The sequence below is a fragment of the Pongo pygmaeus genome, chromosome 4 (assembly GCF_028885625.2).
Source record: "Pongo pygmaeus isolate AG05252 chromosome 4, NHGRI_mPonPyg2-v2.0_pri, whole genome shotgun sequence".
In the NCBI taxonomy this organism is placed as follows: Eukaryota; Metazoa; Chordata; class Mammalia; order Primates; family Hominidae; genus Pongo; species Pongo pygmaeus.
In genome coordinates, this window is record NC_072377.2 from 59,404,092 (window position 1) to 59,428,411 (window position 24,320).

The window sequence follows — 24,320 nt, forward strand, 5'->3', positions numbered from 1 at the left end:
AGTCATTTGACACACCCAATCCTGGTTACAGAATTCAGTTAGGGAGTATTATGATGTCTGGGTCCTTATTAATAAATAATAACAAACCAAACATGTTAAGAACTAAAAATTTCCATCTCTGGATTCTATCAATTCACATATACAATTTCAAAATCAAGAGAAAAGCATTCATGACTGCATAGAAATCTGTTTGTAAATTTAAGTACTGGACATTTCTAAAATGCAACATTATCAGAGCTGTGACATCACTGCAGTGTGGACAACTGCTTTCAACTAAGCTAAATGCCAGATGCTTCACTTACTTTCATAATGCGGTTAAAGTACATAAGCCAAATGCAAAATGAAAGCAATTAAGAGGCAACGATAGAAGAGATTTTTCAGGTGAAATGTGAAAACAGAAGGAAAGGTAATGAGGTGGAGCAGGACAAGATCATTTGATATTAACCCATGCAGAGTGCCAAAACTATGCTAGGTGGCTAAACAGAGACTCCAGTGAGGGCCTTTTCGAGTTGCTTCTCAGTTTAAACAGGTGTAACATCTTGTTTAAGTGGAAGAGAGGTATGACCACAAAGAGAAAAAAAAATCAATACATGATTTGCATTATTTCTGACCTTGGAAAAAAGGCTTTATTGAAAGGTGTCCTTTATTGCACAGAATTGAGAGGTGGCAAAGTGAGAGTATGATCACTATAAAAGCAAATCTTCCATAATGTTAGCTATAGGCCAAGCAAACTCTCAGTGGTTGACCTGCATTTACTAATTTAGCCCTCACAAGGATTATATGACATAGGAACTATTATTATCTCACTTTACAGATAAGGGAACAGAGATACAAGAAGGTGGTAGACTTGCCTAGAATCATACAGAATGTCTGGGCTTTGAAACAAGTCACTAGAAGGAAGGAAAATTCTTTAAAGATTAATCCATCAGTCCATTCAGCATCCTTGTTAGGTATCTTGTACAATATCCAGAAAAATAAAATAATCTAGAGCAAGACAAGCAGAGTAACTAATTAAAACTAAAAGAGAAGGGATTGAGATTAGCTTCACCAAAAACCTCCTGGATAAAAGACTATATAGGAAAACAAAAAGTTCACGAAGTAATACTATAAAATGTCCTACGTAGGAATCAGAACTAATATCCAGCCTTGCTAATACCTTGGATGGTATTAGAAAACCCCTTCAGGTGTGAAAGGGCCTAAATGGATATCTGTTCTAGGCCTGTAAGAAGTAATAGTTGACTTTAAGGAGAAGTCAAGTATGCAAGAGTTTCCCCTGGCACCTCTTACCTGGTTTATGCAGGAACAGTGCTTGTTTTGACACTATAACCACCACAACTTTCTAGAACTGAGCCTGGCATGTAATACATGCTCAGTAAATATTTGCTGAATGAATGAATTACAAAGAATAAACGAATAAAACAGTGAAATGTTTGTGGAAAGTTTTAGACAGTTTGGAAAGTAGAAGTAAGACTTTGATTCAGGAGTTAGTCTTGAAGAAATCAAAGGAGGGAAGCAGGATTACAGAACCAGAAGTCAGAACCATAACTGAGCAAGATCTCTAAATAAGAGAGTGTGAGAGAGAAAATGAATGATAAAAGCAACAGAAATAATTAGAGATTAAGTCCTATAAATGTCTTTGAGCAGAGAGCAAGGTATTCATGTTTTGTCAATATGGTATTTTAGGGCCAGGCGCAGTGGCTTATGTCTGTAATCTCAGCACTTTGGGAGGCTGAGGGCAGATCATTTGAGGTCAGGAGTTCGAGACCAGCCTGGCCAACATGGCGAAACATCGTCTCTGCTAAACATACAAAAATTAGCGACCTGTGGTGGCTCATGCCTGTAATCCCAGCTACTCGGGAGGCTGAGGCAGGAGAATTACTTGAACCCATGAGGCAGAGGTTGCAGTGGGTCGAGATTGCACCACTGCGTTCCAGCCTGTGCGACGGAGCAAGACTCTGTCTCAAAAATAAATAAATAAAAAATAAAAAATGGTGTTTCACCAACACAGTATTAACCAAAAAAAAAAAACAAAAACAAAAACCAAACCAACATGTGAAGACTTTAACTCATGCAAATAATAATGATACAAACAGCAGCAAATAACAGGTGGGAGCACTTCTCTTGTGCCAGGCCCTGGGTAAAGTGCTGTAGGTGTAGAGTGCACTGGTTAGGCACAAGAGCTCAGACTGATTCCCACCTCCTGCTCCAAATGACCACGGTCAAATCATCATGTCTGGTGTTATCTTATCTGTGAGATAATAATAGCATCTACTCTCTAGGCATGAAGTTCCAAAGACTGAGACTGTGTAGGGGAGAGAAAAGGGAATAAGGGCAAAATAGAAGAAGAAAATTTAGAGCTCCAATTTCACAAAAAGATAGGCATAATCACTGCAGCCTGGAGGGTGTGACAGGTAGTTGAGAACAAGGTATTCTTAAAATAGCAAAACAGAAATGGCCCACCAAACCACTTGGCTAGACTATCACTGTGTCATAATTTACCTTGTACTTCTTCACTTAATTTTTTTCTCTTTCATTTCATTATTTTCAAAATTTTCACTGATTTCCTATTTCTCTTTTCATGACTGTCTCCATCACTGAATGATGAGTTCCCTGAAGATGAGGGCTGTGCTTAGATCTTTCATTCTCTGCCCATAGGACCAGGCTAGACCCATAATTAATTGTGGTAAAATGACAAGTGAACAGTAAGAAAACACACATGAAAAGAAATTGATGTGAATGAGAATTTTAAGAATTTTTCAGGAAAAAGATATAAAAACACTTTTACAAAACAGAAAATTGGTAAGAGGAAATAATAATTTATATAAATAATATATATTCAACACATATATATTTACACACATACATATATTTGTGTGCAAACATACAGTTTGTCATTAAGATCCCCCAAAAGTGACTTTCACTGAGTGTAACTCCATTATTCATTGTTTCCTCACCCCATACCATTTCTTCTAAATAGATAATGAGCACAGGTTTATGTGCTTCCCTATTTTGAAGAAGTGAGAATTTTAACTTAAGACTGGGAAGGAGAGTGAAGAAGAGCCTTGGAACTATCTGAAAGGAGTAGAGGAAGGACATTAGCAGGGAGAACAGGGGCCATGCTGTTCTCCTGAATTAACCCCAGGATAAGGAGAACTACCTGGGCATTCCTCACTAAGAATTCATCACTGTTCTGGCTCTTAATCTCTATCTTTACCACCTATCCTCTTGAGGTCCTCCCCTGAATTCAGGATTTTTCTCTCATTGACAATGTGATTGAACTCTGATTAACCTGTCTTCTGAGCAACCCTCCACTGGTGAATAAAAGCTTCACATCTTCACACATTGATCCTAAAACATTTAACTCTCTCCTCCCAGAAATTCTCAGTCAAGCAACTCCCTCTCAGACAACTTGATTTTGGTCAGTCATAATTCCCCCTAAATGCACATACACCTTATTTTGGGATGATCCCCTTCATATCTAGCATACACATTAACTCCTAGGAAAGCCACACTTTATATAGGTTAGCCTAGCTTTTCATGTGTTCCTGGTTGAGACATAACCTAGTACCTAGCCTCAAAAAATATTTGAGGAAATGACTTAGTGAATGAGCTGTCAAGAAGTCAACTCCCTTAAGTGCTTGCCCCCGAGCATGTGACACAGGATACACAACTGGACTCTACTCAGAAAGTCCCCTCTTCCTTCAGACACTGGTCAACTGGAAACAGAGCTATTAAAGTTGAGGAGGTAAAAGAATCTATGCTTAGGCTAGAAATTTGCTCTTCAATACTAATACATGCCAAAAACTTATGTATCACTAGCCTGGAACGAATGTATCTGCTCTGATCCCTGAGGCTCTGCCTTTTACCTGCATCTCTTAACCTCATTACGGAATAGGTACCAACTAAAACACAACCACCAAATCCTATGGTATCCTCTCCACTGTAATTTCCATTTCAGCAATTGTCAGGGCACAGCTCTTTCAACAAAATTAAACCTTGCTTGAGAACAGACCTATTCCCACCTTATATACCTCTAGTCTCCTAACTTGATCTTTCATTGTACTGAATTTTGAGGGCACAGAGCCAACCTTACAAATTCCTTGATGTTCACTTTTTTTAAAACTGTCCACATACAGTTACTGTTTGTTTCATCCAAGTAAACATCATATGTAATAAATGCCTTATTAACCAACCAATAGTTTCTCATACCTGGAAGGTGTTCAATAAAAGCTTTGTATCCAACCTAAAAATAAAATACTTAGTAACAGCCATATTTAAAACCCATATAACTCTCAAACCATACATTTTGATTCCATGGACTTTTACAATGTGTTCTTTGATTTTTAAATATCCATAAGTAATATTATTGTCACCAAGGAATAATCACCAGAAGCCACACAGCAAAAAAGCATTTTTTTTTTATAAACCAGGCATCCGGAAATTTTAAATAGGAGAAAGATTATTTTGTTTCATTTGAATGTTCTGCCAGGTGCTTGTATTTCTTTTTTGAATTAAATTAAATTAATTTCTAGACATTAATTTATCAATAGTTTCTGAGCAACCATTGTATTTAAGGTTTTAAGCATATGGCACGGTTAATATGCCATACATTTATTTTTCTTAAAAGTACAATTATAATTTAAAATACCCTAATAGAACACAGTCTTTTAAAAACTTTGCGTAGAAAAATTATTACAAGAACATTCATGTTTTATAATTTTTGGAGTCAAAATGACAAAACCAAATGTCTTAAAGAAAAATTGGAATTTATTGATCATGGTTGTTTCATATATTAATGCTATAAAGCAAAAAGTGAATATGAAATTGACTGGCAGAAGCGAACCTGTCCTACACATAGCGAACTGAAAACAGACACCTGAAAAGATCAGCCAATACTTTATCAGATAAAAATAAGAAGGTACCAAACACTATTAAAATGGCATAAAGTTGGTGTTACAATTTCATCAAGCTAAAAATAGGTCACAGTTAGAATGACCTTAAGGGAAAATAAACAAAACAAAACAAAACAGGGTAAGGCCAATATCACAAAGTGATTAAAGAGATGGAAGATAACTCTCTTCTCAGTCATTAAACTCACCGATATCATATTGAACTCCAGAGCACTTAGTATTTTCATGTGCCATTAGAGAATTTAGTGGGTTCACTGAATTGACTGATTTCTTTGTTAATCTATTTACATGAGTTAAGACCCTGACTAACATAAAACACAACCAAAAAATGCCAGACGGAGAGTGTAATGAAAGACTGAGTGATGTATGGTTTGGGGTACAGCCTATCTGATAAATGTGCTTGGCCAGCAAAGAACCCATTGGCAAAGATTTATTATCAGAACAAATACATTCTAAAAAGACCTAATACAATAAAACCTGCAGTATAAACACAAACTACTCTGAAATACAAATCTTTTCCCCGAATAGTTGATCTTTCAATGATATTAAAATTATCTTCATATGTTTTATTCAAGAATTTTTTGAACAAGTAAAACCAATGAGCTGTATAAATTGCCAATAATAGTGTAATTCTTTGATTCATTCAAAAAAAAACCCCGAAGTTTATGTTACTTAGAACTCTTCAACAATTTTTAAAACATATACGAAGGGAAGGAAATATTTCTAGGAAATATATTATCAAGATAAAAATAAATCACCTACTAAAATAAGTTATCACTATGTTTGAATTACATATAATACATTATTACCAAATTAATAAAAGTTAAGGGCAGACATAGAAATGATTTGAAATGTTATACCTCCAAGTTCTTTTACATTCAAGATGGCATTCTGGAATGGCACTGCTTTAATACTAAAACCTAAAATTAGAAAACAAAAACATAAAAAAAGAATTAGCAACTTAACTTTTAAATTAAAATACTTAGGATGCTCAAATCTTCTCTTTTTAGGCTGGTTAAGATTTACTTTCTGTAGCTGATATTTATACTAGAAACACATAATTTCCAAGGTAAACTGATAACTGAATATTATCTTCTGCCATTATCAAAACATACTTGTGGCTGGGCATAGTGGCTCACACCTGTAATCCCAACACTTTGGGAAGCCAAGGCGGGCAGATCACGAGGTCAAGAGATCAAGACCATCCTGGGAAACATGGTGAAACCCCGTTTCTACTAAAAATACAAAAATTAGCTGGGTGCGGTGGCACACGCCTGTAATCCCAGCTACTCAGGAGGCTGAGGCAGGAGAATCTTTTAAACCTGGGAGGCAGAGGTTGCAGTGAGCTGAGATCGGGCCACTGCACTCCAGCCTGGTGACACACCGAGACTCCATCTCAAAAACAAACAAACAAACAAGCAAAAAACATAGTTGTGTATTATGGCAATATATAACACTATCCCCTTTACTTCGAAATGTTGCCTTATTCTTTAATTTAATATGTAATGTCACTCTGCAACTTTTATCAGATATAAGACATTTGAAAGTATAGAGAAATTTCAAAGAAAATATTAAATCTATGAGGACCTCTGCATCTAACTTTAATTCTTAAAGTTAATGTCTCATAATTCTTTCTCACGTATAACTCAGCAACCCTAGAAATTAAGGTACTTAAATTATAACCATTTCATATTAGAATTACATAGTATTTATGTTAGTGTCTTCTTTAAAGGACATGGTTAATATGTCATATATCTATTTTTCTTAAAAGTACAATCATAATTATCCACTTATGCACAGGCAATCATTTTATAATACATGTAATACAAGGTTTGTATTATAAGAAAATATTCAGAGTATACAGTTCTATGATTAACTATATATTTACGACTTAACTATTACCATTCAAGACAATAAATTCAACTGTGACATATGCAAGTGTGTATATACCCATTCACACACACACACACACACACACACGCAAATATATACACAGATTCTTTCTGAAAGGATCCACAAGAAACCAGAGCTAATAATGACTCTCAGGAAAACTGGGAATCTGGAAATTTTAAATAGGAGGAAGATTCTTTTGTTTTATTTGAATGTTTTGCCATGTACTTATATTTCTTTTTTGAATTAAAAGCCCTATGAATTTCTAGAAGTTAATTTATCAATAATTTCTGAGCAACCATTCTACTTAAGGTTTTAAGCATTATTTAATATGTATAATTTTAAGATTAAAAATCAGTTTCTTTTTCAAGAATTTATCAACAAAGAAGACAAATTATGAGTCTTTCATTTGAGGTAAGTTATGAAAAAATATATAAAGTATTATATGGATAAAAACAATTCTTTCAAATGGCTTTGTTTTGCTTTATAAAGAAGGAAATCATTACACATCTTCTTAGTCTAGCCTATCTTTTGCACTTCTTTGCTGCATGTTATCCCAGTACTTTAATAATCTGTACATTACCTTCCACCTAAAGCAGTACATAGTACATAACGTTTGAAGAACTGACTTTGGAGTCAGACAGAACTAGGCTGAAATTCTAGTTCTGTCCCTTATTAGCTCTGTGAATGTGGGCAACCTACTAGCCTTGCTCGACTTTCTCATCTGCAAAACAGGGATGATAATATCTACTTCATAGGGTTGTTATAAGGATAATATATTATATGTGTTGTGTTTATCACAGTGCCTGGTGTACCATAAGCATATAATATATGATTGCTGGCATTATGTTTCCATTGATGCTTTTTCGCTGATGATTTAATCATTAGGTATACATATTTTCTGCCTGCCTGAATATAATTACAAACTTGATTCTGGGTGCTCACTTATTAATCTAAGTATGTAGTTGGAGATGTAAAAGTTACCATTGAATGAAAAGTACTTTTGTTAGAGTGACGAAGTTGTCAACAGCTGAAGTCTGCTGCACAGAAAGTACGGAAAATGTTCATTGGGCCTTCTAACAATCTTCTAAAACATACCCCTTCCTTCGTGGGCTTAATGCAGATTGACACAGTCAGCACAGCATTATGGTTAATGGTGCATGAAGTCACTGAATCTTAGTAAATGAGCAGGAGGAAAGAGGAGGCAGTCCCATGTGGCTGAAACACTGGCATGTACCTGAGCCTGCAGGAAAGCCTCTCCAGGTGTCTGGCCTCTGGGAAATTAAGGAAAGTCAGTGCCAATCATAATAATCCTGCTGGCACAGAAATTCACCTGCAGGAGAGTTGGATGCCTGAATGTATCTACCTACCTCACACGGGTGTTATATGGATTAAAAGGCAATGATTGGGAAATCCTGAAAATGAAAAGCTCTCTGCAAATATTAAGCAGTCTATTAGTGGTTATGCTCATGCTCAGGACAACTCAAGTGTAGATTTTCTAGAGAAGTAAGACAGGCACAGGCCTCAGCTTTGAAAAGGAAATGGTTATGGAGCACATCACCAATGTTTAATCTGCTTTGATTCTTAAAAGCTGACAATACGCAGGCTCTCAAAGGGAAGTAATATCCTTCCAGAAATTGCTGCATCTATGTGCAAAATACAACTTTTGAAATTTATTAACCCAACAGGCAGATTATGTCACTGTTATTGTCTTTAAATTCTTGCAAAGTCTTCATAATAAGTTGACTACTAAAACGTCTTCAAAAGTTCACGCTAAGCAAAGTATTCTAGCAATGTTATTTTATTATTATTATTATTCTTTGAGATGGAGTCTCACCCTGTCACCCAGGCTGGAGTGCAGTGGCGTGATCTCGGCTCACTGCAACCTCCATCTCCTGGGTTCACGCCATTTCCTGCCTCAGCCTCCTGAGTAGCTGGGACCACAGGCACCCGCCACCACGCCTGGCTAGTTTTTTGTATTTTTAGTAGAGACGGAGTTTCACCATGTTAGCCAGCATGGTCTTGATCTCCTGACCTCGTGATCTACCCACCTCGGCCTCCCAAAGTGCTGGGATTACAGGCACGAGCCACTGTGCCCAGCCCCCTAGCAATGTTATTTATAGGCATATAAATGTCCCGACAAAATAGTCATAAATGTTTTCTCCAAATAGAACTTGTGTGGTTAGATTTATACTGCAAAGGTATACACAGTCATCCATGTTGCTGTCTCCATATTATTTTTACGGTTTAGCTTCAGTAATTAATGTTCAAAAGACAAAGTCTAGATAGACTGATTAGTCCAGAAAATAAGAAAATGTACTATTTACAGAAGAGAAACAATGTTTTTTCTATTTTAGTCATTCTGAACATTTGAAAGGATTAAATGGAACTAAAAATCTAAAGTCATACTTTCAGTTCACCAGAAGGACAATCAAGAAGGGAAATTATTAGACTATTTTTTTTCCCTTTACATCAGGTTGGATGAGGCCAAGGGGGAGAATTAATATAATATTTAGGAGGGATACCAAAGGTCAAACCATCAAAATCCCTTTCTCAAAGGGTTGCTTTGAGGAATAAAAGCTACCAGACAGCATTTGCTCTAGAGAAAGTAAGTCTGGGTTCAAATTTTTCCTCTTCCATTTATTAACTGTTTGACTTTGAGCAAGCTAACTTTGTCAGGGAAGCATTCTCTGGTGTCCTCGAACTAGACTGATTTTTCTGAGTCCGTGTTTTTCCAGTATTCAGTACCCCTCCTAGGTGATTTTCACAGTTGTAACTACATATTGGTTGATTTGTTTTATAGTTGTTCTCTGGCTAGACTGCAAGGATCCATAATGAAGAAACAAGCTACACTGTATTCTGTAGGTCAGTGCTTGGCATACAATAGGATCTCAATAAGCTAAGTATTAATATCTATTTCCTAATTTAGCTGCTATAACAATCCTAAAGTTAGTATCAGTACTACTGTCCCAAGAAGAAAGTGAAGCTTACAGGTATTAAGTGCTTTGCCAAAAGTACTAAGTGCTGGCCAGGCACAGTGGCTCATGCCTGTATACAATCCCAGCACTTTGGGAGGCCGAGGCGGGTGGATCATGAGGTCAGGAGTCTGAGACCAGCCTGGCCAAGATTGTGAAACCCCGTCTCTACCAAAAATACAAAAATTAGCCGGGCTCAGTGGCGGATGCCTGTAATCCCAGCTACTCGGGAGGCTGAGGCAGGAGAATCGCTTGAACCCGGGAGGCAGAGGTTACAGTGAGCCGTGATCAGGCCACTGCACTTTAGCTTGGGCAACAGAGCAAGACTCTGTCTCAAAAAAAAAGTACTAAGTGCTATATTCGAAACTCAAAACCAGGTCTCATCACCAGAGCCCTACACTACACTGTAGTGTCTCCTCCATATACCAACAAACTGAGGGATTCACACCATTTTGTCCAATTTTGAGCCTAAATACTGGTGAAGTCAACTGACCAAAATACACATGTGCCTAATAAATGCACTAATTTACTGTCCTCCCTGTTTATAAATAACCCAACACCTAATAAACCCACTAATTTACTGTCCTCCTGTTTATAAATAACCCAACACAAGAAACCCAAATAAGGGTTTTCAGGTCTATATGATATTGCTTTCTTATTAATGAAATAAAAATAATAGCATGAGTTTAGAATGTACATTTTGTAGAAATAATTAATAAAATCAGGAACTTAGCAGGGGAGGGAAAACGTTCAACTGACTCATCCATGACAATGTAACTACTCTCTTGCTTCTTCAAACAGGAAGTGTCCTCTGACGCTATCTTCAGGGTGTCAGTGTGCTAACGTGACAAGGGACTATCCTAGGAGTCCGAACCACAGCTCTTAGACTCACCAGCCACATTTTTGTCTTGCCTTGGCCTTGAATTCTTCACGTGCGAAATGAGGACTAAATTAGCTCTTTGTCCTCTAAAATTAGGATTCCATTATTTATATTAAACAAGGAGAAGGAAATAAAAGTAACCACTGAGTCAATCATCAATGGCCTGTAGTATCTGACTGAAGGCTTCACGGGTAAGTCTCCCCAGGCTCCATTCAAACAATTTGATGGCTGAAGCCTAAGTTACGCAGTCATTTTTTCCTGGCCTATCTAAGCTACATTAGTAAGACTGAAACCTCCCCTAAGATTTAACCCCACAAATTTTTAATAAATATATGACTTAGTAACTCTTTGGGGAAATAATTGTTTGCATAGCCTTTCAGTCTTTGTTTTGCAATCCTTAAATCCAACAAAACCTGTGAGACAAGAAAGATGAATTTGAAGTTTTTCATGCACTGAAAGCATTCCTGGAATTGTAACAAAATTAGTTTTGGGAGGAAGGTTAGTCTATTTTTATTCATTGTGTGGAACACACAAGTATTTCACTTGGACCTACAGACTGAACCCTCCTCCCCTTCCCTCAAGTATGAGTGCACGCACACAGATACTTGTGTGCTTCTGAAATTCCTGGGTCACTCTAAGAATTGCTGAAGGGAAAGACATTCTACAGATCTAGTGGCTTTGACCTGGACCAAGGGCATGATTTATGCCACAGCAGTTTTGTGATGTTTGGACAACAGACTAACGAAATTCTTCTAACTATGATTTCAACATCATAAAAGGAAATTTAATCTACTGGCATTTATAAAACACAATCCTTTAAAAGATATCAAAATCTGACTTTCTAACTTGTTTCTCTTGTGGGCTTAACACATTTGAAGCTAACACTGAAGTTTTTTAAATGTCTTCTTCAAATTTTCATGAACATTTTCAATCTTTTTCAAATATGGTATATATCCCTAGAAGATGTTTTCAACCTTTTTCAATTCAAAGTGTTCAGTTTTCTGTAGGTTATTCTCCATGTAGCATCAATATATTCTCCTAAGCCTTTAGATTCCATTCCTCTGCTTCAAAAAAATAGTGAACATTTATGTAATCTACAGTTTAACAACCCCTCTTATCAACAAATTCCTCATACATATACAGTAAAGGAATTCAGTCTGGATAGAGTTCACTTTTATTTCTAGACTAAGGTGCAAATTACTCAAATTTTCTCTCCTCACCAACAGGTCCTGCTCTCTGGAGGATTTCTTGGCTCTTTGAGTTTTGACAATTTAAGTATCTTTTAAAAATTATGTCAGAGGTGAAAAATTGCTGAAGTTAATAAACCGACAAAGTTTGAATTCTCTTTCTGAAGAAAAGGCAGACATTCTCGCCTTGCTGAAATTAAACGAACACATCCTTCTCATATGTTTTCATTTTAAGAAACCAACTCTGAAGGTAGATTCTCTCTTCAAATGTTCAAAACTCTTCAAAAAATATTTCATTTTTAATTGGCTTTATATTTTCAAGACATTATAGAGAAATAATTTAAAAGAATAAAAGTTTTACCCATAATTCAATCACATCAATAAAGTACACTGTTACTCTTATAGTTTTTCTCTAGTTTTTTTATTCAAATGCATAGTTTTCCATGGTTTAATTTCAAAAATAAATGTAACTCTAATTTTTAATTTTTAAATAGAAGACTGTATATATTCTTCTAATCTAGAATCATTTTGATCAAGTTACCATAATGTAATTAACAAACTCCTTTGTTGTATGGCATTTAAACTACCTTAAAGTTTTAGTTACAATACAAAATGTTGCAAGAAATTGCTTTATGCATATAGTTTCCCTTAAGTTACTTACTTAAAATAAATTGCCCAGTGGCATAATTACTAGGTCTGCGAACATTTTCATAACTTTTGATTTATATGAACAACTGCTTTCCAAGAAAAATGTTTTCCAAGAAAAGGGATATCATAACAGTCATAATGTAACAATCATCATGTCACCCGTAACACATGTGCATACCCATGCCGCTACAATCTTACCAGCACTCACTCATGTCATAAAGAAACAGATTTTGGTAAATTTAAGTATAAAACTAACGTTTACTTATTTATTCTCTAGTAAAGTTAAACTTCTGGTAAAGTTGAAACTTTTCCATTAATTTGTTTGCCATTTATTCTTTTTATGAATTATCTCTTTATAGATTTGGCATAGTTTATCTATTAGATTCTAGATGTTATTTGTAAGTGTGGTTGAATTCTCTAAGAGGGCCAGCCATATGCTTATCTGTAATATCTGATGCAAATATTTCCAACAGTATTTTTTATATGTATCTTAATTTTAGCTTTCCAATGGTTTTAAATTTTTATATAGTTAAGTCCCTTGATCCTTCCCTTGTGAATGATCCACTGGAGGCCTAGTCCAGCTATTCTGCCATCTTCCACACTGAATGTCTACATACACATGTGGATTTCTGACTTCCTCAATTCTTTTCCGAGTTACCTTTATTTCTATTGGAGTTTGCTGTTTATTTCAGTACCCTCCTTCCACCCCCTTTGTTCTTCTTTACTTACACACACACACACACACACACACACACACACACACACAGATACGCACCTGCTATGAACAACCAAAAGAATTCTGGACCTGGGCAGTAAGTTTGAAAATGTCAGCAATGCCTATCTCAAACTCCAGCACTGAACAGTTGTGGATCCCCTGATAACTAAAGTCAGCCTGTGGGACCTCCTCTGCTGCCTATTCGCCAACCCTTCTCTACCATCGGTAACTTGTTTCTCCAACATCTTGCCCTCCTTCTTTCACTATAACAAACACACAGGCCCAAACAACAAGCCTCTACCCCTTTTCTCCTACATCATTACTTCCTGCCCCCCATCGCCAACTCAGCCTCACCTTTATCATTACAGAGCCCTCTCAGCGAATCTTACGGAACCTCATCTTTGTTAAGAAGTCTTCTCCATGCTCCAGCATTTCCCTGCACATTTCTTCTTCCTCCATACACTAGCAAACAGAGCTTTTCCTTCTCTTATCAGCGCCTCTCAGCACAAAAATTGCTTCCTTCTACGCTTTTAGAACACTTCATCATAGCCACTTGTTAATAACATCCCACCTGAGTTAACGACATTTACTTATATACGGACCTCTGCATTCCCACCTACCAATTTTCAGGGAGTTTGTTCATCTATCTGAATGAACTCAATATTTGGCTAACAGTTGTCCACCACACCCTATCTGCTTCTATTCTTATGGGCAACATTCTTAAAACTAATAGCCAGAGCTATCCTCTAAGTTTCTGATAGTTTTTCAGATCTCTAAAACTATCAGCTCTAATTCATATCAACCATCTCCAGTTTATAGCAAAGAGTTGTCGATTCAATTAAATTTTCTACTTTAACAATCATGCCATGGGCAAGTACGTTTTTATTTATTCTTTCACAAAATGAAAGCATTTTATTTATTTTTCTTGCCTGATTTACTGGCTAGAATCTCTACCACAATGTTGAATAGATGTGGTGAGAACAGACATCCATGTCTTATTCCTGATCTGATCAGGAAACAATTCAGTCTTTCTCCATTAACTCTGACAACAGCTGTAGGGCTTTCACAGATGCCCTTTAACAGTTGAGGTAATTCCTTTCTATTCCTACTTTGTTAAGAGTTTTCGTCAAAAATTGATGCTGAGGTTTTTTTTTGTTTTTGTTTTTTGCATATCTTCACAGGATCATAGTTTCATCTTTCAGTTTATTGATATTGTGAACTAAACTGATTGATTTTTGAATGTGCAACCAACTCTGCATTCCTAGAATAAATGTCACATGGTCATGACATATTATCCTATTGAAATATTATTGTTGAATTTGATTTGGTATATTTTTGCTTATAATTTTTGTATCTGTGTCCATGAGGGCTATTGGTATGCAGTTTTGTTTTTTTTGTAATGTCTCTGTGTGGTTTTGGTATCAGCTTCATGCTGGTCTTAGGAGTTGGGGCATTTTTTCCTCCTCTTCAATTTTCTGGAAGAGACTGTAAAGAATTGGCAGTATTTCTTCCTTAAAATGTTTGGTAGGATTCACTAGTGAAACCAACTAGACTTAAAAAAAGAAAGAAAAGGTATCAATTTCTTAAATAGATATAGGTCTATCCAGGTTTTCTATTTCTTCTTGACTGAGATTTGATGGTCTGTCCTTCAAGGAAATTGTCCATTTTCTCTAAGTTGTCAGATTTATTGGCATAATGTTGTTCATGATATTCCCTTATTAACCTCTTACTATTTATAGAATCTATATTGCTGTCACCTTTCTTATTCCTGATACTGGTTATTTGTGTCTTTTTTATTTTTTCTGATCAGTTTAGCTAGAGTTTTATCAATTTTGCTGACTTTCTCAAAGAACCAGCTTTTGGTTTGACTAATTTTCTCTGTGGCTCTTCTATTTCATTGATTTCTACTTTGATCTTTATTTTCTTCCTTATTTGGGTTTAATCCATTTTTCTTCTAGTTCCCTAAGGTGGAAGCTGAGGTCATTGATTTGAGGCCCTTCTTTTCTGAATAGACATTTAGTGGTATAAACTTTCCTTAAAGTCCCGTTTTATAGGCACCACAAATTCTAATATGTTGCATTGTCATTCAGTGCAAAATCCTTTATAATTTCTCTTTTGCTACCTTCTTTGATTCATGGGTCATTTAGAAGTAAGCGAGTTTCTAAATACTTGAGTTTTTTTTTCTTCTTGTTACTGATTTTTAATGCAATTCTATCACGGTCTGAGAACATATTGGATAAAACTTGAAGCCACTTAAACTTATTTAGATTTGCTTTCATAAACCAGGTTATGGCCTAATTTGGCAAATATTCTATGTGTACTTGAAAAGAATGTCTTCTGTTGTTGGGTGGAGTATTTTATAAAATGTTAATGAGGTCAAGTTAGCTGTTAGTGTTGTTGAAGTCTGCTACGTACTGGCTCATTTTCTTCCCACATGATCTATAAAGTATTGAGAGAAACTGAAGACGCTGATTGTAATTGTGGGTTCGTTCATTTCTTTTTGCAGTTCTGTCATTTTTTTGTTTCACATATTTTTAAGCTCTGTTAGGTACATAAATGTGTAGAATTATTACAGTCCCCTGAATAAATGATCCCTTCATCATTGTGAACTTCTTTATCCCCAGCCTTATTCATTGCTTTGAAATCTACATTGTCTAATATTAACATAGCTACCCCAACTTTCTTTTGACTAGTGTTAGCATGATGTATCTTTTTCCACCTTTCTATATTTAACCTATTTGTGTCTTTATACTTAAAGTTTGATTCTTAAAGTCAGTATTTGGTTGGGTCTTGGTTTTTAAGAAAATCTGTCATATCAACCTCTGTCAATTAAGGAGTCTAGATCATTTATATTTAATATTATTATTGATGTTTAGGTTTGACTGTATCACATTTCTACTTGTTTCCTATTTGTTTCATCTATTCTTATTCCCCTTTTCTTCTTTTTCTGCCTTCTTTTGGATTATTTTCAATAATTCTATTTCATCTCATTTGTTGCTTTATTGGCTCTCATTCTTTGTTTTGCTATTTTAGTGGTTACTTTAGGGTTTATAGTACATCTTTAATCAGTCTACCTTCAAGTGTTATTATACAACTTCACATATAGTACAAGAATCTTCCAACAGTGTACTTCCCTTTTTCCCCATGACCTTTATGCTATTGTTCTCAGGCATTTTACTTTTACATATGTTGTTAACCCCATAATATGTGGTTATTATTGTTGTTTAAAGACATACCTCTTAAAGATATTTAAATAATAAGAAGTAAATCTTATATAATTATCCATATAATTTGCATTTCTGGCAGTCTTTATTTTATATAGATCCAGATTTCCATCTGGTATCATTTTTTTTCTGACTCAAGGACTTCCTTTAACATTTCTTATAATGCTTATCTGCTAGCAATAAATTCCTTCAGATTTTGTATATCTGAAAAAGTCTAGTCTTTATTTTTACTTTCTTTTTAAAAGAGACTTTTGCTGGATATTAGTTGACAGTTTTTTCCCTTTCAGATGCTGCTCCAATGTCTTCTTACTTGCATTTTTCCAGTGAAAAAATGTGATGCCATCCTTATTTTTATTCTTACTCACGTAACATCTTTTATCTGCTTTTAAGGTATTTTCTTTGTACTACTTTGTTCTCAAGAGAAAAAAAAAACCAAAAAGATGTGTGTTTATATGTATATTTATATGTATGTATAGGTGCATGTATAGATATAAATATATACCTTTGTTTATATATATATATAAATAGAGACAGAGAAATACTTTAAGAAATTGGCTCACACAATTACAGTTGCTATAAACCCAAAATCTACAGTTTGGGCTGGCAGGCTGGAGACCCAGGAAAGAATCAATACACAGTTCAAGTCCAAAGGCCGTTTACTGAAGAATTCCCTCTTGTTCTAGGGAGGCAAGTCTTTTATTCTATTCAGGCCTTCAACTGGCTGGATGAGGCCAAACCACATTATGGAGGATAATCTGTCAAAATCCGCAGATTTAAGTATTAAGTTTATCCCAAACTACCCGTATAGAAATATCCAGACTAATGTCTGACTACATATTTGGGCACTGGGATCCAGCCAGTTACACACAAAATTAAACATCATATTCTTTATCAGTGATTTTGAACAATTTTATTATGATGTGCCTTGGTATAGTTATATTCACGTTTCTTTCTCTCTCTCTCTCTTTTTTTCCCCCCAACAAGAGATGGGGTCTCTCTCTCTGTCACCCAGGTTGGAGTAAAGCAGTGTGATCACAGCTCATTGCAGCCTCAAACTCCTGGGCTCAAGCAATCCTCCTACTTCTGCCTCACAAGTAGCTGGGACTACAGGCGAACACCAACACATGCAGCTAATTTATTTATTTATTTATTTATTTGTAGAGATGGGGGTCTTACTATGTTGCCCAAGCTGGCGTCAAATTCCTGGCCTCAAGTGATCCTTCCGCCTCAGCTTCTCAAAGTATTGGGATTACAAGTGTGAGCCACTGTGCCCAGCCTTGCTCATGTTCCTTTTGTTTGGGGTTCAGTGAGCTTCTTGGATCTGTAGGTGTAGAGTTTTCTTCATGTTTGACAATGTTTCCGCCATTATTTCTTCAAATATTTTTCTGTCCCTTTCCACTCACCTTCATGGACTCAAATTACCCTAGCTTAGATTTAAAGTTGTCCCATAGCTCGCTGGATGCTCTCTGCGTTTTTTTTCTCTCTCAGATTGTCTCTATGAATAGATACAATACAGTGATAATAACAGTTTTAATGTCCCCCTTTGCTACTTCTAATATTTACATCAGCTCTGGGTCAGTTCCAATTCAATGATTATTCTCATTATGAATCATGATTTCTGGCCTCTTCCCATGCCTGATAATCTTTGGCTGACTGTCAGACATTGTGAATTTTACCTTGTTGTGTGATGAATATTTTTTCTTTAAATCCTATACAGCTTTGTGCTGAGATGTATTAAACATTACCAGACAAGGTTTGGGACTTGCTAATATTATCTGAGGTTTTGGGACTTGCTAATATTATCTGTCATGTGAGTCCAGAGTAGTACTCCACTTACGGCTGACTTTGCCAAGTACTCTACCCAGTTCCTCATGAGTTATAAGTTTTTCAGTCCATCTGGTGATTACAGGCATAGTTTTCAGCCCTGTGTGAACATCAACCACTGTTCCCTCTAGTCCTTTAAGATGGTTCTTGCCCTGGCCTTGGGAAGTTTCCTCACATGCATGCATTGAATATTTTGCTGGATACTCAACGGAGACTCTGAAAATCTTTAGTGTTCTCTCTCTGTACAACTCTTTTCTCTGGTACTCTATTCTACAAACGTTAGCCATCTTGGTCTCCCCTTGCTCTCGGCTTCATCTCCTCAATGCACGGAGTTCACTGAGCTCCACCTCAGCTCCCTCTGGAACTGTGCCACAGCCTGGAAACTCTCAAGGCATTAAGCTGGGACAATCACAGAGCACATCTCATTTGTTTCTCATTTCTCAGGGATAACTGCGTTTCCTGGCTTGAAAATTGTTGCTTTGTATATTTCATGAGCTGGTTACTGTTGTTGTTCTTCTTCTTTTAGATGGGAGAGTAAACCAGTTCCAGTTATTCCATCTTACCAGAACAAGAAGTCCTCACTCATTCTTGTGCTCACTGCCCTCTCTTGAGCATACTCAGTCTTGCCTTTTCCCCGATGACCACCCTAAACCTCTGACTACTAGCATGCTCATGAGACCTTTTCTTACAGAAACAAATTCTCTTAGCACTATTTTCTCTTTTTCTGTCCACCTTCTTGAAAGAACTGTCTATATTCCAAAGAGTTAAGGAGTGAAAATGATGGTCTACCCCTCAATTCCTTTACTTGCTCTTCATCCCCTCAATTCTCAGGTTGGTTTCCACCTCAATACTCTACTGAAACTGTTTCTACCATTAGTTATTAATTACCACATTGTCACCACATCCAATGGCCTTTCTCAGACTTTAGATTTGTGTTTACCTTATTTGACTGGTTCTTTTGATTTCTTGCCCATATTTGACTTAAAGGATATTATATAGAACTGTCTGACCTATATTCCTTATCAAAAGCAGATGCTGTAATGTAAGCTCCAAAGAGCAGGGTTGTTTGTATATTTTGTTAACTGATATATCCTCAGTCCTTAAATCAGCGGCAGTCACATAACAGAAATTCAATGAATGTGAAATGAATTAACAAAATATAATTGGTGCTTAGCACCTTTCTTCCCACTTTCTACCCATTACCCCTGGACAATCTCATCCAAATCTATGACTGAGTTGTCTCTCAAATCTCTCTCTCTATCTCCAAAATCTCTCTAGTCTGCTTGTCTTTTAGCATTTGGATCATTGTTGGATGTCTTGTCAAACCTCAAAATCAGCATGCCCCAAACTAAACCCATTATTTTTATCTTAAAACTCTGCCATGTTCTCCCTACTTTTTTTTTTTTAACAATTCACCAAAACATAAAACTATAAACTTGACTCATATTTGATTGTTTTATCTTCCTTTCCTCTTGAATACCCAGCATAACTGTCACTTTTACAGTAGCAGTAACATCCCCACAAGTATTGTCCCTGCTGGATCACCTCTACATCTAACAGGTCTCCCCCAACAGCTTCTCTAGTCTCTAGCCTTAGATCCCAACATCCCCTAAATCTCTGCATGCTGTGCCTTAACCCAGTAAGACCACTAATCTTTCTCTGAATATACCTATGCTTTCTATCCCTAACTCGCCTCACCCCATTCCTCTCTGCTTAGATCTTACCCATCATATGAGACCCTACTCAAATGTAACCTTAACTATGAGCTTTCTTTGACCCTCCAGATTAGAAATGATCACTCTCTTCTTTTAACTTTCATATTTACACCATTAATATAACACATATCACATTCTGTCTTAGCACAGAGCTTGGAGTATATTAAATAAGCAACATATGTGAACTGTTTTTATCAATACACAACTTATCTTCCTAACCTGGGTGTAAATTTCTTGATGGCAGCTTCCTCCAAAGAGGCCTCCAAAAAGACATTATGCCAGGTTCAGAACAATGACAAGTCAAAGAAGTTTGATATCCAAAAACTTAGCCAACCTAATAACTAATTCATCAGAAAATAGACTAGCACACAATTCTGGTAAAACGTATTATTAAAAAATTTCATAAAAACAAATACAAAACATAACTTACAAGTAAGAAAATTATATACAGATAATCTTTTACACTATAATTCAAAACTGCTCCTCTAGCAATAGTGCTAGAAGATAACTCTGATAAGTGAAGAAAAGCATACTTTGTGTTACTCTTACACATATTTTAGAAGCTATTTTGATTGAAAAGAATTAAGCTAATAAAGTTTATATTACTTCATTGCACATTACTCAAAAGATATTCACAGTTTTATAAACAACCAATAAAGTACATACTTCCACCAGAAATCCTAAACCTTGGATACCACTAAACTTACTAAACTTCACTTGAACACCTGAACTGACATCCTATCTCTAGCTATGTAACAACAGCCATGTCACCATACCTTTGATCTTCAGGTAATTTAGAAACAGAATATGCAAAAAGAGTCCTACCTGTCATATAAGGGCTGTTATAAGGCTAACAGAAGACTATATAGATTCAATTTACTTTCATTTGCTTATTAATTTAACAGACATCTGTATCCATGCCTAAACCTTGTGCCAGACTCTGGGTATACAATACCACATACGATGCTCTATCTGCCCTTAAGAGATTCTAACCCAAGATGGGGAGATGGGCATGTACACAAAGCAGTGCTACAGGTACTAACTGGGAGAAATACAGACAATGCCCGGTGGGGAGAGGAGGGAGTACTCAGTTCTGTCCAAGGAGAAAAGAAGGTAGTCAGAAACAGCTTCCTGCAAAGAGACTACACATGAGCTCTGCTAATCCTCTCTGGGGTGTCTACTCATTACGATCCCCTTATCCTTTCCCTCATCCTAAAATCAAGTGATGTCTCTAACCCTTTAACAGCTCCACAGTTTCTTAACTCAATTCTAAAATCTGAAAAGCTCTCAAAACCTGCACTTTTTTAAAACTTACTTGCCAGCAAAAACTGACCTGAACTGAAGTAAGGTTCTTGATCAACAATATCCTTTCTACTTTTTGTAGGAAACCCTAGTTAATAATTCCATCATCCAACCATCACCTAAGCCAGGAATTGAGACAGCCATGGCTTTCTCGCTCTCACCCTCCAAACCCAACTACACTAGGCTTTGTCAATTCTAGCCCTCAAATATGTATCCTACCTATTCCTTCCTCTTCTTCCCCCTGTAACTGCCTCAGCCAAGGCCTTCATCATCTCAGTTGCACCATTACAGTAATCTTCTGCCTCCGCCTCTAACTGCGCTACTCACAATTTAGCCTCCACATCATGGCCAGCTTGATTCTTCTCAAATGGACATCTGATCATGTAGTTTCCTTGCTTAAAATACTCTGATGTCTCTGCACTATCTACACGAAAAGCCCAAACTCCTGAGCACAGTATGAAAGGTCTGCTAAGATTCAGCCACCACTGAAAACAATTCATCTTCTGGCATTCTATTAAACATACACTGCAGCCACACAGAAATGCAGTTTCTAGGAATTGCCAATCTGTTTCACACTCCTTGCCTTCACACCGCCCCTCTGCTCCTAAGTCCTCTTTCTTTTCTACCCCCTCACCTTGTTTCTTGTACCAGACCTACTTATCAACCTCGAATCTAATGTAGCAAACCACATCACGCATCCTTCCCTTCCCCAGGTCTAGGCAACACTGTCATGCCCCTTCCTTCCATGCCCCATCTATTTCTGGATATGAACTTAATATTTATGCAGCCAGTATACTGAGACTCCTGGAATGCTGAAATCATTGCTTATCTCATGTCCAACACTGGACCTAGCACATAGTAGGTGCTCAAAATAAGCTGGCTGATGAACAATCTTTTCCACTTTCCAGAAAACATCTCACCCTTCTCCTTCCTTCTCAGCTCTCTCTGCACGGTAGCTCTGTTCTCCATCTCTTACAACTGTTCTTCCGTTATTTCCTCTAACTTATACTCTTCTTACCTTCTTCATTGTTAGGAGAGAAAGAGGACACATTTGGGAAGTGAAAAAAAACCCTAGCCAGGATTTCTGACTAATAACTTGACACTGAAAACATTTTGGGCCTGATAACTCTTTGCTGTGGGGGCTGCCCTGTACATTGAAGGATGTTTAGTAGCACCACTGGCCTCTATCCACCAGAAGCCAGTAACACCCCTCCCCACAAATGTCTCCAAAATGTCCCCCTCAGAGGCATAATCTCCCCTGATTGAGAACCACTGCCCTAGACTGACTTTGCTTGGCTCCATCCGGAAGCAATAGGGGAAGGCTGATGCATGACCTCTTGCACTGACTTTCCTCCAGGTGAAAAATGACAAGGAAAGAAGATTCAGACTACATCAGTTTACTATTCAGGGAGTGTGTGGCCAAGAAACATAGGCTGGAGTGACACTTCAAGGAAGGAAAGTACTCCATGGGCCCAAGATGAATCCATTTTGTCACATATCAGAGTTCCAGATTTCAGGATTCATTTGTATTAATATTTTCCCAAGCTTCATTTATTCAGTGCCACTGAAATGATCTGCTAGAGGGATACAGGATACAGCAATTTAATGCTATTAAATTCATTTCAAATCCTTTTTGAAAAAGAGATAGTGTTTAAAATTAAACTGATTAAAGCATTAAACTATAAGTAGAAGGGAGGGGGTAAATTGCACAGGAAACTAGGACATCTTGGGATGAGAAAGAAGAAGGGACAGAACCCCAGCACAGTACCCACCTGTGGTCGACACGACGTTATCGGGGCTTTCACTGCAGAGTTTGGACAACAGACTGGTTTTGCCAGAGCCTGTGAGGCCTATGCAAACCAGGTCATATTCTGGTCGTGCAGGTGGTGGTCCCTTGCAGCAAAGTGCTCTAAAACACTGTCAAAAGAAGGGGAAAAAAATGTTCCTTTAAATGATGGTGTGGAAATAAACCATAGTCACATTTAAAATGACTGAATAAGTATTAAGAAGTAATTGAATAAACTATTACCTATAAGGAAGAAAACGGTAACTCTATAACAGTGAAACCTGGAGACAACACTCTAGCCAAGTGATCAAAGTTAACATTCTTAGTTATGAAATGTTTTTCTACTTCATGGCTCCCTTCCTGCTATGGCAGGTGCACTGCAAAAAGCATGACATCATCCCACAGCTTTCCTGCCAAAACCACACAATCTGAATCTAAGCATGAGGAAACCAGATAAAGCCAATCTAAGGAGTATTCCATAAGGCAACTGGCCTGTTCTCCTCCAAAATATCAATGTCTTAAAAGTCAAAGAAAGACTGAGGAACTGTTCCATGTTAAAGAAGACTAAAAAGACATAATAATAAAATGCAACACATCTTGGACTGGATCCTAGATCAAGAGGGAAAAAAAAGCCATAAATGACATTATTGAGACAATAAGTGAACACTGAATATTGACTGCATATTAGATATTATTTATAATACCTCTAAGTATTTAGAGGTGAAGGGTCTTGATGTCCACAATTAACTGGCTCAGAAAAATTCTAAATCTCCAGCTCCATCTTTAACTGGTGAGGAGAGTGATAAAGCCAACATGGCAAAATGTTAATGACTAGTGACGCTGAGTGAAGAGAATAAAGGAAAATTCCTTGTTCTGGTCTTACCACTGATATTTCAAAATACAAAGATTTTTAAAATCATTAAATAGAGTCTGTGTACATACCACTGCCTTTCTGGCCTTTGCTAAATTCTGTTTCAGATCAATCAACCAGGGTACTATGAACTGTAGTATAGTTTGTGCACTGTACAAATCTGTTTGCTCTGCAAGAGTTAAAGACAAGGGGATCTGGGCCAGGCATGGTGGCTCACGCCTGTAATCCCAGCACTTTGGGACCAGTCTGGCCAATGTGGTGAAACCCAGTCTGTACTAAAAATACAAAAAGAAATCAGCCAGGCATGGTGGCAGGCACCTGTAATTCCAGCTACTCAGGGGACTGAGGCAGGAGAATCACTTGAATCTGGGTGGCAGAGGTTGCAGTGAGCCA

At 36.9% G+C, this 24,320-nt stretch overlaps 1 protein-coding gene across 5 annotated transcripts in view; it reads right to left on the reverse strand.

Annotated features, from left to right (window-relative positions):
* The window catches only part of ARL15 (ADP ribosylation factor like GTPase 15), a 427,836-nt gene that overhangs the window by 272,573 nt on the left and 130,943 nt on the right, over positions 1 to 24,320 (reverse strand). For all 5 annotated transcript variants that reach the window (XM_054489653.2, XM_063664814.1, XM_063664816.1 and 2 more), the window contains 2 exons: positions 23,043 to 23,187; positions 5,771 to 5,830 (listed from right to left, as the gene is read on the reverse strand). In XM_054489653.2, the coding sequence (XP_054345628.1) occupies positions 5,771 to 5,830; positions 23,043 to 23,187 (205 nt within the window). The remainder of the gene's footprint in view (positions 1 to 5,770; positions 5,831 to 23,042; positions 23,188 to 24,320) is intronic.